This window comes from Myodes glareolus, chromosome 7 (genome assembly GCF_982192425.1).
Source record: "Myodes glareolus chromosome 7, mMyoGla1.1, whole genome shotgun sequence".
NCBI classification, from domain to species: Eukaryota; Metazoa; Chordata; class Mammalia; order Rodentia; family Cricetidae; genus Myodes; species Myodes glareolus.
Genome location: NC_142032.1, coordinates 84526568 through 84546000, shown reverse-complemented (window position 1 = coordinate 84546000; position 19433 = coordinate 84526568). Strand labels below are relative to the sequence as shown.

Sequence of the window (19433 nt, the reverse complement as noted above, 5' to 3'; positions counted from 1 at the left end):
ATTTTAAACGTGCTTTTTATTTAGTATTAATTATTCATAAATAAATTTTAGCATCTTTACTTCTTGGGATTATGAACCTGGATTTCTGATACACAATCATACATCTAAGCATTTTTATGATAAACATACCACACACATAGTAAGCCATTTAATATGGGACAGAAAAAAAGTACAGAATGCCAAACTTTACAGAACAAATTTATTATTATTTTTTAAAATATCAGAAATTTGAAAACAATCTGAACGTTCAGCTGTACCAAGAACAAAATGCAAGTAAAAATATTTGAAAACCATGTTTATCTTTGAAGAAACATGTCTTCAGTACCAGGCTGAACTCCTTTGTCTGGAGAACAGAACAGGTGCACTGGGATTTGGTTTCTGCTTCTTTCTGTTTTAATTGCTATAGGTTAAAACAACAAACAAACAAACAAACAGAAAGCCCACTCAATTCCTATCCTGGGACAATCTGTAAACTAACACACTGAAATGTCAGTGAAAATAAAGTTGTCAACTCTCAAAGCAAAGCAAAGCAAAATGATAAATGAACTTAGATCCAAGAACGTACAGCACCGTACAACTGGCAAACAGCCAAGCACACTCAGGTTCCACTGAACAAAAATAAATAAAAACGCAATGGAAACCAAAGTATTAAATCACAATCTGAAGCGCAGCTACTTCATCAAGCCCCAGAACCTTGTGTCTGAACAAACGGTACTTTATCCCAGGCCCTCTGTCCTACACGATTAAAGGAAAAGTCCTTTATCTCGGAGCAGGCTTCAAGAAGGAACTAGGATTCTCGCCATCCTTTCCCAAGTGACACTAATACATATCCTTTCTAGATGGTTTCAATCTCAGACCTGAATTAACATGTCAAAACCCGAGGAAGCTCCAGCCCCGTCAGCATTAGCAAGGTGCTGACTACTCTGCTTCTCCCACATCCTCTTGTTCTGGCTTACTAAGCAAGACTCTAGCATCTAAGAAGAAATATATTCTCATGTCACTCGCTCTTTGCTTAGCCCCTTGTGGTGGGAACTGTAGCATTTATATTTTCTAACTTGTATTAAGATTTAAACACAAACCTTTTCCCCAGCCCAATGTTACAGTCCCCACCTGGACAGTTTGTTTTGCAGTGCTCACAGGTTGCTTCAACCCTTCACGTCTCTACTTACGAGGAACTCTTGAAACCATGACAAGACAGTTTGGACAGCAAGCAGTCCAATGAAACCCCAGGGCAGGAGCTTTCCACTGTTTTTGTACTAGTGTACAGGGTGAGTCGGCAGAAAGAGTCCTCATCCCTAACCTTATGGGAAACACCCATGGGTCTACACCTAGTACAGCCCTCTTCTCTCATTTCTTCTCTAAAACTGCAGCGATGGGCCATCAGACTTGCTTTTAACATTAAAACAAACATAACAAGAAAAACAAAAAGTACAAAGTCATTACAAAGTGATCCCCATATAACCCACAGTGCCACTTCTCTATGTATCCAATGAAACGGCAGGCACAGCTGAGCCGTGTGCAGCACATAACTTCCTCAGAATGAGAATGTCCTACTGATTTCCCACTAAGACTCTGGGTAGTTCAACATGAGTTGGCAGTGCTTAAAGGGTAACTAGAGAAAGTAATCAGGAAGCAGAGGCCAAGGCCCTCCTACCACCTCCCCTGGGTAACAGTACATGGGGCTGCACACACTGACATAAAGGCCTGGAAGGGCTCTAACAAAACTGTCAACGGAGGCTGTGAGATCAGCATTAAGCAGCACACAAAAGTCAATATATATTATCACAATTTTACATTGAACACCAATAGCTTGTTGCAGAACCCCAGCTGAGACCCACTTCCCCCACAGAATGACCTATGAGAGCTCATTTTCATTTGACTTTGGTCCTTCTGAGACTCCACTTTCAAGTTCAGGTTTAGCTTCTCCCTCACCTCCTGCCGGGGCTTCAGACCTTGGTTTTCTCTGCTCCAGCTCCTCGCTGCTCTCTGGTGCCACCTGCTGGCTATTTTTCCCTTCTGGAGGATCACTTTGACTCACCTTGGCATCAGGTTCCAACTTTGCTTCTTTGCCATTTCCCAGCTTTGGGTGAGGCTGTGAGTCTTTTGCACTCTTCACTACCTCCTGGAGGTTGTATTTTCTAAACAGCACATAATCTTTTACAACACTCAGGCAACACACAGCTTTGATGATTTCTACTACCACCGTGTACTCTGGATTAGTGAGATCCACTTTATTTTCTGAATTGAGGCTGCCCACTATTCCTGTAACAAAAATAGGAAAATGGCCTAAGAAGGAAGATATCACTAAGCTTGATATAGTCAAACAGGCTTTCATCCCTTACCATTTCAGATTTGTTAAGACAGGGTTTATTAAGAATTCATTGTTCTATGTGGCCATCAATCAAAGTCTATTAATACTTTATTTCCCAGACAGGGTCTCTATGTAGCCCTGGCTGGCCTGGAACTCACTGTGTAGACCAGGCTGGCCTTGAATTCATCGAGATTCACCTGCCTCCACCTCCCAAATGTGGGATCAAGTGCCTGGATTCATCAATGCTTTTAATAACTAAATACAAATGAAATCTTGAGACATTTAATAAGAGAATATTTGGTGGAATGGAGAGATGACTCAGCAGCTATACACATGCATTGCTCCTACAGAAGACCCCTGTTAACTCTGGCTCAAAAGCCTATGACAGCTTCTTCTGGTCTCTGTGGGCAATGCGCTCATGTGCGCAAACTCAATTAAGTGTATATCAAAATACTTAGGGAAAAAAATAACATCTGTATTTAACATGAACAGACTGTTTCTAATTGTCATTATCCCTAAACAAGACAGTTTAATTTTCATGGAAGTTCCATCAGACTTAGTATTCTAAGTTATCCAAAGATGACATAAAATATCCAAGAGACAATGTGCAGATTATTTGCAAATACTACACCAAAAGAGTCAGTTTATATAAGACTTACCTGGGCACTCGCAGGTTTTGGTATTCCTAGGGGATCTAATGACCAACCTCCCAGGGGTATGGGTAGACAACTGTACTTTCCCAAATATCTGACTTTTTGCCAGAGACTCTGCCTCCCATCTATAAAATCACTAGGAGAACCCACCTGCCAATTCTTTAATAACTTCTTCTCTATTCATATGGCTGTTATTTCGAGATTTATAGACAATCTGAAATGTCCCTTTGTTTGGGGCTTTAAACCAGGGCTCCAAAAATGTTTCTGCATATTTTTTCATGTCTTCTAAGAAAGCTTTGCATGTGCCTGAGATGGGCAGCATTCGCAGAATAACTCGTGTCTTCTTTTTCTTGGTTTTGTACATATCCTGTAGAATATGATGCACCAGTTTCTCAGGTTCTAAGAGAAAAAGAAAAAAACAAGATTCTGTACCAACTAGTATTTCTCTAGTGCCTATCATATACCTAGGACTTTAACTGTCCATCATCTATACTGCTTTTGCTATAAATAAATGTTGATATTCTTGTAATACAAATTAAGAGCATTCTACAGCACATTTTTACAAAGACAAAATCTGTGATTTACTTGAAGACTTATTCAACCCGCTAGTTACTGTGTACAGAAATCCAGCTCTAGCTGGGAAAGAATGCCGGCACCATGTAGCACAGCACAACACAGGGAATCACAGGCTACTTCCCAACTACACATCATTGGAGACGTCAGTATTAGTATTTTTGAATTAGTGATCATATTTGAAAGTCAAAGGAATTCCATTTCCAGGTCTTTATCTAATTGGATTGGGTCCTCCATTTCTAAATGGCAATTAAGCCTGGTACTAAGAAGCAGCTGCTCTTTTAAGACAGATTATACTTTCATTCTACCTTAAGTTACATACAAAGAAAAGACATAGCACTGCCAAGTCCCCACTCTTAAGTCAATGCTACCCTCGCCACCTTCCACTTCTCCATACTCTCATGAGACTAAAATAACACACTTCCAAAATGTGGAGTAAGAAACAAATTCCCCGAGTGTGGTATATGTTATCTGAAAATGGTTTCAGAAACATCTGGGCACGGATCTACCGCTGATGGAACGTGGGGGACGTTACCACAACATGACTGGACAGCCATACCATGAAGCCACTGTCTAGGCAGTATCTGCTAAGACAGAGATGCCCAGATACCGTGGGATCAAGGATCTCAGGGGTATTATTTAGACACACCTATCCCAAGGGTCCTGATGAAGACTACATTGTTTGCTCCGCTCTCCACTGACTGGAATCTTCTTAGCCTCATCTCCGTAGAAGCCTTAATGTCACCAACTTCCTTCTTCAAGGCAGTCTCTGCATCATCGTCTTCCCCCTCGCTTCCAGAGGGCTGCTGGTCCTTGTCTATAAACTGTTTACATAGAACCAGTGAGCGAAAGTGGCACGACAGTGCACGCTAAAACACTGCAATTAACTATTTATGTGAAACCCCCAACGGCACAGGTCTCAACGTTGGCTCTAAACGGTTTTATTAGGAGATTAAAATAATACTGCTTCCAAAATGTAGATCACACAGTGAATTCCCTGAACGTGGCATGTATCCTCTGAAAAGGGTTGCAGAAATATCTTGACAGAGGCAGCAATGTGTTCATCAGATGAAGTGCTCGTCACAGTGGACTTTAACACCACCATTGCCTATCACTGCGCCGACGGGGTACTCTCTTTTTGGTAAGATGAGAACCAAGCCAGGCAGTGGTGGCGCACACCTTTAATCCCACCACTCGGAAGGCAGAGGCAGGAGGATCTCTATGAGTTCAAGGCCAGTCTGGTCTACAAGAGCTAGTTCCAGGACAGGCTCTAAAGCTTCAGAGAAACCCTGTCTTGAAAAACAAAAATAACGACAAAAATTAGAACCAAATGCACTAGAAAACTAAAACCATGACTCCTGCTCTACAAAAAAGAAAAAAAGGCTCAGAAGGAGGTCAAGAACTTGCTTATGCCTGGCACAGTGGTCAGTACTTGCAATCCTTACACGTGAGAAGCAGAGGCCAGGCTGAGGTAGCCAGCAGTCTTCCCTCAGAAACAGAAGGAACACAACAAAAAGGAACTTGCATAAGGCATCAGCATAGACAGGACACGCGCCTGTTGACCAGGTCTCTGTCCTACCTAGGCGGTTTTCATTTCAATCAGGTAATAAAAATAACTGTGTACATTGAAGGCGCCGTAACAGGTCCATATTCTGTCCACTCCTCTCAAATAATGGGGACCGCTGCATTATCTTTCTCCACACTTCAGGTTGTGCTGAATCTAAGTGAATAATATCACGAGTTTTCAAACTGCCACAGAATGAGATTCGGGATTCATCAAGTTTTTATTTTCTGAAATGTATTTTCAGTGCACCTGGAAAATTAGCATCCCTATCAAACTTCCACTACCTAAGAGAGATTGTAGCTTGTACACACTTCACACGGTCGCAATAAGCGCGCTTCTGAAAGTTCTTCAGCACACTACCTGGTCCACAGGGGGCAATCAATACGTGGGAGCCACCGTCATTGGTGATGTCAAGAAATGCCCAAAAAGCCAGCCCACAAGTACACACCCACCAGGCAGGCGACCTCAACAGCGGCCACACCGGGGGAGGGGAAGGTAGGCGAGGTCGTTAAAGCACCTTACAGGTGCATCGAAGCAACCGCCGCCTCCGCTCCCCGGAAGAGGCCTGCAGGCGGTTCGATCTTCCCGAGGCCGGTACCTTTTCGGGTCCATACATGTCGTCGCCATACTCGTTGAGCAGGCTGTAGGCCTCCTCCACGCACTTGCGCTCGTTCATGTTGCAGGTGATGAGGATGCCCTGCAGGCCGGGCTCCAGTTGCCTCGGTCCGCCTGCGTCACAGCGCCTGGCCCGCTTGGCCGGCAGGAACTGGGCCTTCCCTTTGCGCTTTCCGCCAACAGGCTTAGGGGGCGACAGAGCGGGGGCCTCCATGCTGCCTCTATTCCACGCTCCTAGGCGACTACGTCTGCGCGGACGCGGAATGCTTGCGTCACACGTGCGCGACAGCCTGCCCTGACGGTCCTGCCCGTCACCTTCGGCGGCTCCGCCCCGTCCCGCCCCTCGCGCGGAGTGACAGCCGCTTCAAGGCGGAGCCAGCGTGTAAACGTAGAATTTGGACTCTAACTGGACTTAAAACGCTCTCACGAAGAACTGGTTTATTTACTCATTCATATTCACTGATTTTTTTTTAAAGTTAATGTTTATCGTGCTAGGCACTATCTAAAATTCGGCGGTCGGGCCATCAGCAGGTCATGAAGTTTATTGTCCTAATAATAAGCCAACGTTTCTTAGGGGGTTTGTGTCTTTACAAATCTGCATATCCAATACAATTTCCTCTGGTGGTGCTGTGAGACTACACCAGATGTGCAAAGAAAAACAAGACACGGGAAGCTGAAGGAATTCAGTGAAAGCAGACCCTGGTGCCACTGGGTTGTAAAATGTGCCTATATTAATACTAGAGCTACTGTATTCATCTGTTTCTGCATGCTTCTGTTAGACACTCAAGTCCTAACATATGGGAGTGCCGTATGTAAGCTGTTCTGTCTGGGAGCACCGTGTAGCGCAGGCCAGTGAAGAAGGCACTCTATCCTGAAATTTTAAGGTCTATGTGGTAGCAGGAAGGTCCAGCCTCTTCTGATGGACTGAGCCCTGAAAAACCATACAAAGGCGTTATTTATTGAAAGTTACACAAAGTATTTCCTCATACCAAGGTCCCTAATCTAATTTACGTCTTACAAAAGGAGAGCATCACATACCTTCATGACTCTAGTCCTTTATTGTGAGTCCTTTGCAATACACAATAATACAAGAGCCCCAGCTGTGGCTGAGATGTAACAACTGTCATAGGTACAAGGCTCCTTCAGCAAAACAATCACTGTTTCCCACAATGATTCTTCAAGGTCAAAGTACTTTTAAAAACAGTAGTTCATTCTAATATCCACCCCAGATACAGTGACTCTGCTAAATCTTTCCCCCTTTGGCTTAAGCTCATTTAACTACGTTGCAGGTTATGCAGCTGGACAGTGAAGGCAGCCTTTTCTCTCTTGTGTTGTCTCATAGTCTTACGTACATAAGTCAGAATACACTTGAAAGTCGCTAAGATTTCTATGGCAAAAACAAGTATAACAATTGCTAGAATAAGAAAACTTATTAAATGATTCAAAGGATTAAATGAAGATATGATATCTGCAAGGGTTTCTGTAACATCCACTCCAGATACATCAGGTCACTTAATTAACTTCACCCACAAATCATTTGAGAAGTGCCATGCCTGCACGGCCTGGAAATGAAACCCAAGGGAAGGACGTCAGGATTCACACACACACACACACACACACACACACACACACACACACACACACACCTCTAGTCACTGGAAAAGAAGCCCTTTATTGAATAGAACCACGGAGGCTTATATACCCAACACAGTCAGGTGGGCCAACAGTGAAAACCTCATCCCCTGATCCTCAATCAAGGCCAAGGCAACACGTGCTCAGGAAGCAGAGCTGGACACAACTTTCGGTAGCTCAAATCAGAATGCCAAGTAAAGTTCACCAGCGGGGGAGAGCAACTGGAGGCCAGGACTCCAAATGGTCCCAACAGAGAAGTGTTAGGGTTACTCAACCAACGCATTTTAACCTTTTCCCAAACACACTTGCTTTCGTTAAACCTTAAAGGTGTAAAACAGTAAATTGTAACATTTCCATCCCGTTTTCACTTAATTAGTTCCTTTAAAGTCTCTAACTGATATCCCAAAGGTAACACAGTTTGTCTCAAGTCAGCTATTTAATTAATCATCTCACTATCTTATTCTCTTGAGCGCAAAGTTCTGCAGAATGCTGATGTTAATCTCTAACAAATTCAGCAGTTTGAATTTCTTTAGGAAGGGCTATTTTGACTGTTGCAGCAGAAGCAGTCAATGCAATAATTCCTATAACCACAGCAATAATCAGTCCAATCATCTGACATGTTCTTTTTAATATTCTCTCAGTGAGTTTCTGGACTAGAAAGAGCACAGGCGAGTCTTGTCATGGCCTTAACAAGTTTACCGGTATCCAGACAGCTGACCTTGCTCTAAGAATATATAAACTTTGGAAGTGACATCCAATAACATACTAGAATAAAGCACATATGGAGAGTACAATGTTCACAAGTGATACTATAATTATCAAGCTGCCATTGTATAGGTTCTTTCAATAATATATAAGGTAGTGGTGCACATGCTACGAAAGTGTGACTTTGATTCAGTCTAAAGGACAAAGTATACTCAACATCATCAACATTTAACTTTCCAGAGTTTAAGAGGGCATAAGGCACTTCCCAATTTCCACAAATTAGTCTGTACTGAATTGACAAATTGTAACATAGAGCCTGACATTCCAACTCCATGCCATTGGATAGGTTCATCAACACTAGAGCTAATTTCTAAAGTTCCATTCAAACTATACTGCTACCATCTTAACTCTGGGTGAGAATATTTTCCTCAAGAGAAGTCGTAAGGGCTCCAATTAATGACCTCTCCGTGGGAGATGTTAATAGGCACTCGAGGATTTTTATCTTTACATTGTTGCAAATGTACCCAGTCAAATTCTTTGTTGGTAATCCACCTCTCACAAGATGATAGATTTATAGAACTAGTAATATTAATTTTCTGTCCCCTAAAACCAAATGCATGAAGCATATAAAGTGTATCATGAAAACTCTAAGCAGTACTATGAATAAGTAAAGAGAGCCAAAATGGAAAAGTTATATTTAGACAGTGAGTTCTATTACCCATATGAATAAGAATTCCTTGCACTCCCACAGTATAATTTATAATCTCCTTGCCCTCTTCCCTCAGTTTAGGACCAGGGAGCCAAGAGGATTCACTGAATACAACAGGAATATGCATATCTCCCCAATTTACTCCTTTGTTAAGTGGAGGGTTGGTATTATACGCCCAGTAAGTATGATCAGTCCTGGTTACTTGTACAGTTATCACAAACAGCATAGCGATGAACAATGTTGTAGCATTCAAATGTTTCTTTGCCTGTCTAACTGTTGTTTCTCGTTCTTTAATTTCTTAAGCTGTCCCTTGTAGGAGGATCAGCTGTCTGTTTCAAAGGCCTTCTCTTTTCTCCCAAGAGCTGTGATATCCATATCAGCAGTTAAGTCATTCAGGAGGCCTCTCTCGCTCATGTCTAAGTTTTACTAATTTTGATGGTATCCACAACTTCTCATCTGAAGAAACCTAAGCATAACCTCAGCCCCAGCATGACATCTACCCTGTTTTCCATACTGATATCAAGGCATCCTTGTAGTTCACAGGCTGATTTAATGCAGCAGTTTTTTCTATGATCCAATGCCTTTCCCCAGCTGTTGTCCCCGTTTCATTGGCATTTTAAAAAATTTAAAGTTAGTAAAGCATTATGTAATCTATCCTTATTGTTAGCATCCAGACAAACCTGGCCCCACCAGGATCTGATAGTGTGTCAAGTACGTGTGTGACAGGCGATACCCTGTCCCTTTAAAAAGTGAAACTCCACCTACTCCTCTCTTCTTCTTTCTCTTCCTCTCTATGAATCTCTGTCTGTCTGTCTGTCTTCTCTTCCATCACTCCTATAATAGCTAATCAATCCCACACCAGTTAGGTTTTAAAGGGATATTTATTTTGGGGGGTAAAACTTGCATACACACAAACCGTCAGGAAAGGACCCTAGTCGTTGAAGCAGGAGCCGGGAGCAGGAGCCAGAACCAAGAGGCCCAAGCCGAGATCTGTGGCTCTTTTTAAAAGAGAAATATACCACGCCCCAGTGGGCTGGTATTTCAGCGGCTATTGGCTGACGGAGCGGAAGGCATTCCTGCAGCACCGTGGGCTTGTGCTTCAGCGACTATTGGCTGAAGCAGTGGAAAATACTCCCACAGCACCTCCCCCTTTTGTTTAAGTAAGAGAGTTCTAAGCCTACTATGAAATTATATACAGTAAGTACAAACCTACACAATTATATACAATAAGTACAAATATCCTATTCTAACTAGCTAAAGTCTTGTATAATAAATAACTTGGCCAAGTTATGAGAGGAAAGTAGCTACATTTATCTAGTCTTCAACCCCATAGAAGACCCGAGAAGGGAAATAATGTTACCTGAGTAATTAGGAAGTGCAATCAAAGAACTTCCAAAACATGCAACAAATCCCAGAGACAACTGGCTACCTGGGCAATCACCAAAGACCTGTTTGCAGCATTGAAGCAACCAACTTTGACTAAGGCCTAGAATAACTGACAGATTATTTTTAACAGGCAAGAGATTTTTCAAAACCGTCTTACCCTGTCTTGGTAAGATTGGACAGTTCTGCTTATCCATTTCCAGATATCGTGTATTTGTCAGTAGTTGAGGTATGGGCAGTTCCTTGCCCAGAGGCCGGTTTTGTCAAGAAGACAATCTCCAAGTGGAATGTCTCTGGTGCTTAACAATCTCTCAGGAATACGTCGGTGTTGCCAGGAGGGACTGTGTCTCACTACACAGAACTCTAAGATTAAATTAAATGCCATTTTCTATAGCTCTTCGAAGAGGTTGAAGACTATTTATACAGAATATAATCTCTATGTATCTAAAGAACCTGATTAGTCTAACCATAAATATGACAGACATAGATGACTATTGATCTACAATTCTTAACATGTATCTAACTTAAAGACTAAGAGAATAAACAACTGTGCAATAAATGAGGACAATGACCTCCAAATGTAAACAATAAATATCAATACATAAACAATATATGAGTATCTTAATCAGAGGTAGAAATGTACACTGCAATATGGTATACATATATCAATACAATATATATCAATACATAAAAATGTTTTAAACAGGTAGAAGCATGCATACATACAATATTCAATATATGCCGATGTAATTATCTATAAACAATAACTCACAAATACCATTATTATCTATCCAATTATCCCCCCCTTTTTTCCCCAAAAGATCCCTGAGCTTATAAAATTCCTTTCCCAACTCTCAACCGTATACTAATTATAATCAATCCCTAAATATTGTTCCTAAACCTGAGGACAAACTTTGCTGAGAGAGGGGACATCGTCCTCTAGAATTACTTCCAGCTGTCATAGGGGTGAGGTTCTTTCTGGAGGATCCTGTGAAAATAAAATGATGGTTAAATTTCAAGGTCAATGTCTTTTAAAATTGCAAACAGTCTCTGAGTATTTTGTGGAGGTCTGGCCAGAATGTTGTACAAGATGTGCACCATTTCAGCTAACCAAGTTGGAATCATCTGTGCAGCTGATACCCAAAACAGGACTTGTAGTAGCACTATCAGTATCATGACGTCATATCAATTGAGTGGGGTTGTTGTTATGGGGGTCCCATCTTCTTCCTGGAAACATCAAATGTCAGTGTAGAAAGAACTCATTGTTCATTGTGGAAAATTTCAACATTAATTATATAGACATATGCAAACATATATTCAATGAAAGGTATGATAGACACATTCAATGAAACGTATGATAGATATGAAGAAAAACAAAGATGTTTTCTAAAGTCATATTTCTTTCTGTCTCATATCATGGCTCTTGACATAAGACAGAAACTCCAGAAACTCTGGGTTTTTCTCTTAACAACCGTCTTGGAGGGACCGAGACAAGAGTCCAACTCCAAAACCAGCTCTATAAATTCAGAAATATGATGTAGTATATTCCAGAGCTTCATACTCACAGAACCTTTTCAGTTTTCTTGATAATCCATATTGGGTAGTTATTTTTCCATCTGTCAGTATTCAAACATCCAGGGTCCTTTGAATTTTTCAAAGACGAGCGTTTTCCTGTGGAGACAAGAACAGAACCCTGCCCCCATTTTATGTTTTTCTTACCACCTGTATGTTCATCATCATTGTAGATGCTGTCATTTCTCTGTTCCAAGATTCCTGCGCTTGGTCCCGATTCCTGCTCCCGGCTCCTGCTCCAGCGACTAGGCTCCCTTCCTGACGGTTTATGGTGTATGTAAGTTTTACCCCCCAAAATAAATAACCCCTTAAAACATAACTGGTGTGGGATTGATTCGCCATTAATCATCTACATAATGATAAATAATAGACTGAGTGCATTGTTTACATAACAATTCCCGTGGTTGATTTACAAAACATTGACATAAAGTTGGATTATTTAACATTCCCTGGGGAAGAATATTCCAATGATATCATTTTACTGGTTGAGGATTATTAAAAGTAGGAGCTGCAAAAGCAAATTTTTCTCTATCCTGTTCTTGTAAGGAATAGTAAAGAAGCAAACTTTTAAATCAACAACTATTATAGGCCATGCTTTAGGTAATAAAGAACGTAAAGGAGCTCCAGACTGGAAAGGACCCATACCCATAGGTTGATAACTATGTTTACAGCTCTCAAATCAGTGAACATTTACCATTTTCAGATTTTTTAAATTACAAATATAGAAGAATTCCAAGAACTTGTAGTTTCCTCAATATGTTTTAGCATCTAATTGTGCCTATACAGTTACACAAGCAGCTACAATTTTTCTTTAGTTAAGGGTCATTGTTCTATCCATACAAGATGATTAGTTAACCATTTTAAAAACAGAACTGTCAGATTTCTGGCAGTGTCCCCTACTCCAAATTTGGATACTCAATTTTTGTCCTATCTTGCCTTTGAATAACCTGCATAGTCTGTGACTTTTCCTTGTAATTTTTAAACATCTTTTTTAGGAAAATATTTCATTTTAAACATCATTTTATGAGGTGTTTAGAAGTTGTAGGAATATTAATTTGAACTCTCCATTGTTGAAGCAAATCTCTCCCCCATAAATTCATGGCTATATTAGCTACACAAAGCTTTAATACCTCTTCCTACCCTTCAGGTTCTATACATTTAACTCATTCCACATTTTGTCTTACATTAGATACTGTTTCAATTCCTGAAAATTGAATAGAAACTCTTTGTAAAGGTCAGGTGGGATTCCATAATTCCTGAGAAATTATAGGTACATCAGCACCTGAATCCAATAATCCTTCGATCTCAATCCCATTTAGTTATATTTTTAATTTGGGCCTTTCATCATTGATGACTGTTTGCCAAAATGCCCTTTTCCCAGTACTTCCAAACCCTCTGCTCTACACACTGAAGCTATTTTTAAGATATGGAAGCAATAGCAATTGGGCAATTCTATCAACAGCTTCTATTTGCATAGTCTTTTTTATATAAGCCATCTATAAAAGCATTAAAAACAGTAAAGGATTTTAAGAGGTAACTTTAGGCAATACTCATGGAGTATTTTTATAAAATTTTTAAAAGAGGATCCTTTTAATAGATCCCAAGTTTAAGCATGATTAATAAAAACTCAAAAACAGATATTGGGGTTCAACCTGAAGATCTGAAAAGCAAAGCAGCTGGCCACTAACTCTTACCTCGATCTCAGTCCAAAAATGGCGATCTTGCCTCCAAGAATCTCAGAATGTGACTGTATCTGTGAGTTGTCTCCTCCTGTCTTATATTCTTCTCTAAAGATGGTATTAAAAGCATACACCACTGGGATTAAAGGCATGCACCATCTGGTTTCTACGGCAAACTAGTGTGGCTTCTGGGATTAAAGGTGTGTGTTGCCACTGCCTGGTCTGTAAAGCTGACCAGTGTGGCTGTTTTACTCTCTGATCTTCAGGCAAGCTTTATTTATTAAAATCCAAATGAAATGCCACTACACCAAGTTACATGTTAAGGCTACTTGTCAATTATTAACAGTGTGGAAAAAAATTACCTGCATTTTATTTAGTAGAAAAATAACTTTTGCAGGTTCTTTATCAGTAAGAGATTCTTTTTATGAACTTTTACCTTAGTAATAACATTATTTAATAAGTTAACAACCTGCTCTTTTTCAGGTGTTACATTTTTATAGAATTAAACCAAGAATTTTCAGAAAGCAACTTAAAGAGGAGAGCCAAATTTTCAGTAATGATAAACAGACAAGAGCATAACCAATAAAATAGTTCAAAATCATGAATCTTTGTTTTTATTTCATTCATTATGAAAATTAAACATTAATTTAAACATTAATTAGACAAGCAAGAGAAGTAAATATTTTCTTCTGTTCATTTATATATATATATTTATTTATATATATTATATATATATATATATATATAACAAAATTGACCTTAAATTTGTATCAATAAACCAAGATCCATACCAATGCAAATCTCTATAGCACATCCCCCTTTAAATGAAAGCAAACATTTATAAACAATGTTTGGGTATTTGGGTATAGTTCTCTCCAAACTGCTTCCTGCTTTTTGTTGAGCAAAGTAATTTTGGGGCTTACGGAGATCTTTCAGGGGGACCTTACTCCCTATCAAACCATGTTAATCTGGAAAGAATCCAAAGGTTCTCATTCCCTGTGGAAACAAATGCAGAACCTCTTTTCCAAAGAAACATATCCTTTAAATATATATATATTGATTTAGCTTAGCAGCCTATAAAATGAAATGTCCCTCTGTACTTAGCTCATTCACAGTCAAAAAATTCAAAGAAAATAGCATAATATACACAACCCAGACTTGAAATAATCTCACAGAAACTGTATTATTAAAACCTTGCTTGGCCTATTAGCTCACACTTCTTATTGGCTAGCTCTTATATCTTAAATTAACCAATTTCTATTATTTTATATCTTACCATGAGGCTCGTGGTTTATCGACAAGGTTCTGATGCTGCAGCTACGTGGCTTCTCTTTGGCTCCACCTACTCTTTCCTCCCTATCTGCTTGGAATTCCCACCTTGCCCTATTCTGTACTGCAATAGGCCCAAAGCAGCTTCTTTATTAACCAATGATATTCACAGCAAACAGAGGGGAATCCCACATCAGGAATGTTTTGGGTAATAATAATCTATAAAAACTGAATAACATGCTAATGCAATCTGCCAATTATTACCAGTGTGGAACTAATAATCAACCTTCTTTTTTTAGTGGCACAATGATTTTCATAGGTTCTTTGCCAGGAAGTTAAGACATGCTTCCCCCATTATTTCTAACTAATTTCTTGAAAATAATGAGTTACTGATCATTGACATGCAGAAACTTTTGTAATACCATCATTTTATTAATATGTAATTCCAGTAGGAGATGAAGAGGAATGAAGATAAGTAGCTGATAAAAGAAGAGATTAATTCTAGGAGCCGCTGCTTTAGCAGCAGCGTTATTTATTTGTCTATTTACTTATTTTGTACTTTTTTTTTAAAAAAAATGTTTTATTGAGCTACATATTCTTCTCCACTCTCCTCCTTTCTTCTCCCCTCCCCTTCAACCCTCTCCCATGGTCTCCGTGCTCCCAATTTACTCAGGAGATCTTGTCTTTTTCTATTTCCCATGTTCTTTAGATACATGTATGTTTAGGTTCTTTGGGATTGTGAATTGTAGGCTGCTTTTTTTTTGCTTTATGTCTAAAAGCCACTTATGAGTGAGTCCATATAATATTTGTCTTTTTTGTGTCTGGGTTAACTCACTAAATTTGATGTTTTCTAGATATATCCATTTAACCACAACTTTCAAGATGTCATTATTTTTTTCTTCTTTTAGTACTCCATTGTGAAAATGTGTCACATTTTCCTTATCCATTCTTCAATTGAGGGGCATTTAAGCTGTTTCCAGGTTCTGGCTATGACAAACAATGCAACTATGAACATAGTTGAGCACATGTCCTTGTGGTATGACTGAGCATCCTTTGGGTATATACCCAAAAGTAGTATTGCTGAGTCTTGAGATAGGTTGTTTACTAATTTTCTGAGAAATCACCATACTAAAATCCAAACTGTTTGTACAAGTTTGCACTCCCACCAACAATGCAGGAGTGTTCCCTTTACCCCACAACCTCTGTAGCATAAGTTGTCATCAGTGTTTTTTATCTTGGCCATTCTTACAGGTGTAAGATGAAATCTCAGAGATGTTTTGATTTGCATTTCTATGATGTCTAAGGATGTTGAGCATTTCTTTAAGTGTCTTTCAGTTATTTTAGATTCCTCTGATGAGAATTCTGTTCAGGTCTGTACCCCATTTTTTTATGGATTATTTGTTCTTTTGATGACCAATTTCTTGAGTTCTTTGTATATTTTGAAGATCAAGCCTCTGTCCTGTGTGGGATTGGTGATGATCTTTTCCCATTCTGTAGGCTGCCATTTTGTCTTGTTGACCATGTCCTTTGCTTTATAGAAGCTTTTCAGTTTCAGGAGGTCCCATTTATTAATTGTTTCTCTCAGTGTCTGTGATACTGGAATTGTATTTAGGAAGTGGTCTCTTGTGCCAATGTGTTCAAGCGTACTTCCTACTTTCTCTTCTATGAGGTTCAATTTGGTTGGTTTTATGTTGAGGTCTTTGATCCATTTGGACTTGAGTTTTGTGCATGCTGATAGATATGGATCTATTTTCATTCTTCTACATGTTGATATCCAATTATGCCATCACCATTTGTTGAATATGCTTTTTTTCTATTTTATTTTTTTGCTTCATTGTCAAAAATCAGGTGTTCATAGGTGTGTGGACTGATATCTGGGTCTTGGATTTGATTCCATTGGTCTTCCTATCTGTTTTTATGTCAATACCAGACTGTTTTCAGTACTATAGCTCTGTAGTAGAGTTTGAAGTCAGGGATTATGATGCCTCCAGAAGTTCCTTTATTGTACAAGATTGTTTTGGATATCCTGGATTTTTTTCCATATGTAGTTGAGTATTGTTCTTTTGAGGTCTGTGAAGAAATTTGCTGAGATTTTGATGGGCATTGTATTGAATCTGTAGATTGCTTTTGTTAAGATTGCCATTTTTACTATGCTAATTCTTCCCATCCAAGAATATGAGAGATCTTCCCATTTTCTGGTTTCTTCTTCAATTTCTTTATTAAAGATTTAAAGTTCTTCTCATACAGGTCTTCCACTTGTTTGGTTAGAGTTACCCCAAGATATTTCATGCTATTTGTGGCTATTGTGAAGGGTGATATTTCTCTGATTCATTTCTCAGTCCATTTATCATCTGTGTAAAGGAGGGCTACTGAATTTTTTGAGTTAATCTTGTATCCTCCTATATTACTGAAGGTGTTTATGAATTGTAGAAGTTCCTTAGTAGAATTTTGGGATCCTTTATGTAAACTATAATATCATCAGCAAATAGTGAGAGTTTTACGTCTTCTTTTCCAATTTGTATCCCCTTGATCTCCTTTTAGTGTCTTATTGCTCTAGCTAGAACCTCAAGTACTATATTGAAAAGATATGGATAGAGGAGACAACCTTGTCTTTTTCCTGATTTCAGTGGAATCGCTTTGAGTTTCTCTCCATTTAATTTGATGTTATCTGTTGGCTTGCTGTATATTGCCTTTATTATGTTTAGGTATGTTCCTTGTATTCCTGCTCTCTCCAAGAACTTTATCATGAAGGGATTCAACATGATTTCTTTTTCTTTTTTCTTTTCTTTTCTTTCTTTTTTTTTTTCTTGAGACAGGATTTCTCTGTAGCTTTGGAGCGTATCCTGGAACTAGCTCTTGTAGACCAGGTTGGCCTTGAACTCACAGAGATCAGCCTGTCTCTGCCTCCCAAGTGCTGAGATTAAAGGCGTGAGCCACCATCACCCAGCTTCAACGTAATTTCTTAATGGTAAATTATCTAAGGTATAAAATGATATAAAACATATAAGCGTCAATTATTAGCATAGCAATTACATCTTACTGCTCTACTATATCTTATTTTGTATATTTTATTTGTAGTATACAAATAAAATAAAGCAACCCCAATAATTCTATTAGGGAACTCCTACAGTTGATAAACACTTTCAATGATGTGACTCAATACAAGATTTACTTTAAAAAAAATCCACTATGCAGTGGTGGCACACATCTTTAATCCAAACACTTGGGAGGCAGAGGTAGGTGGATCTCTGTGAGTTTGAGGACAGCCTGCTCTACAGAGTGAGTTCCAAAACTACACAGAGAAACCCTATCCGGAAAAACAAAAACAAACACAAAATTGTAGCCCTTCTATATACAAATGACAAGCAGACTGAGAACGAAATCAGGGAAACAACACTCTGTACAATAGCCAGAAACAATATAAAATATCTTGGAGTAACCCTAGCCAAGCAAGCGAATGACCCATATAGTAAAAACTTAAAGTCTTTGAAGAAAGACTAGGAGAAGATATCAGAAGTTGGAAAGATCTCCTGTAGACAGAAGTTTCTGCCCTGCCTGATCCTGCAGCCATTCAGTCCCAAAGAAACACACAGAGGCTTATATTAATTATAAATTGTTTGGCCTATTAGCTCAGATTTATTATTAACTACCTCTTACAACTTAAATTAACCCATAATTCTTATCTATGTTTAGCCATGTGGCTTAGTACCTTTTCTCAGTAAGGCATCCTCATCTTGCTTCCTCTGTGTCTGTGTGGCAACTGCATCTCTGCCTTTCTTCTTCCCAGAATTCTTTTAGTCTGGTTGCCTCATCTATACTTCCTGCCTGGCTACTGACCAATCAGCATTTTATTAAACCTATATGAGTGACAAATCTTTAAAGTGTACCACAGCATTATCCCACAGCAATCTCCTACGTTCATGGATAGGTAAGATTAATACAGTAAAAATGGCCATCTTACCAAAAGCAATCTACAAATTCAACACAATCCCCATAAAAATTCCAACACAATTCTTTACAGACTTTGAAAAGACAATACTCAATTGCATATTTAAAAACAAAAAACTAAGGGTAGCTAAAACAATTCTGAACAATAAAAAAACATCTGGAGGCATCACCATCCCTGACATCTAGCTGGACTTCAGAGGTATAGTTATAAAAACTATCCATCCTCTGTAACCAGGCAAGGCTTCCAGGGGTGGGACTGGGACACCAACCCAGCCACAAAACCTTCTGTGTAGACCAAGTTGGCCCCAAACTCAGCAGAGGTCCATCTGCCTTTGTATCCCAAGTGCTGGGACTAAAAGCATGTGCCACCATGCCCATCATAGAAATTCCTGTCTTTAACTAAATTTGAGTTGGATTTTTACTACAAACAACTGAATGAGACATTTATTCACATACCACATTAAACATTTACCGAATGGCTAACTTTTGTCAGATGATCCATCAGCAGCAAACAAAACAAAACAAAACAAAACAAAAACAAATCTTATTGTCAAACTTTATGATAGGATATGCAAAAGGCTGTCAGAAGGAAAAGAGTGCTCTCCTAGGGAAGGTGGTGAAGGAAGCACCTCTGGCAGGGAATCTTCCCAAAGGAGGATTTGGCCACAAGCTCTCAGGGAAGAGTTTCAGGCAGTGGGGGTGCAAAGGTCTCAAGGCTGGAACATGGTTGGGTCTGAGGCGAGTAGCGGGGCTGCTGTGGCCGAAGCGCAGGGAGGCAGAGCTTCCTACAGTCCTCTAAATGACTGATATGCTGAGAAAC

The 19433-nt window shown here is 39.4% G+C and overlaps 1 protein-coding gene and 1 long non-coding RNA gene across 5 annotated transcripts; both read right to left on the bottom strand.

The window, feature by feature from the left end:
* Positions 1-185: 185 nt before the first annotated feature.
* Positions 186-5972, bottom strand: Thumpd1 (THUMP domain 1 NAT10 acetyltransferase adaptor). Its single transcript, XM_048460314.3, has 4 exons — positions 5700-5972; positions 4187-4361; positions 3115-3363; positions 186-2262 (listed from the first exon to the last, which is right to left on the bottom strand). The coding sequence occupies exons 1-4, from the start codon at positions 5928-5930 to the stop codon at positions 1856-1858; spliced, it is 1062 nt and encodes a 353-aa protein (XP_048316271.2). The 5' UTR covers positions 5931-5972; the 3' UTR covers positions 186-1855.
* A 167-nt stretch (positions 5973-6139) lies between these two features.
* On the bottom strand, positions 6140-13655 carry LOC148121487 (uncharacterized). 4 transcript variants are annotated; one of them, XR_015738444.1, is made up of 3 exons: positions 13412-13655; positions 10306-11975; positions 6140-6647 (listed from the first exon to the last, which is right to left on the bottom strand). It is a non-coding gene; the product is annotated as an uncharacterized LOC148121487 (long non-coding RNA). The 4 variants fall into 4 exon arrangements; XR_015738443.1 differs by lacking the exon at positions 6140-6647 and having other exon boundaries at positions 6756-11372; positions 11711-11975; XR_015738445.1 differs by lacking the exon at positions 6140-6647 and having other exon boundaries at positions 6756-11372; positions 11865-11975.
* Positions 13656-19433: the final 5778 nt, after the last annotated feature.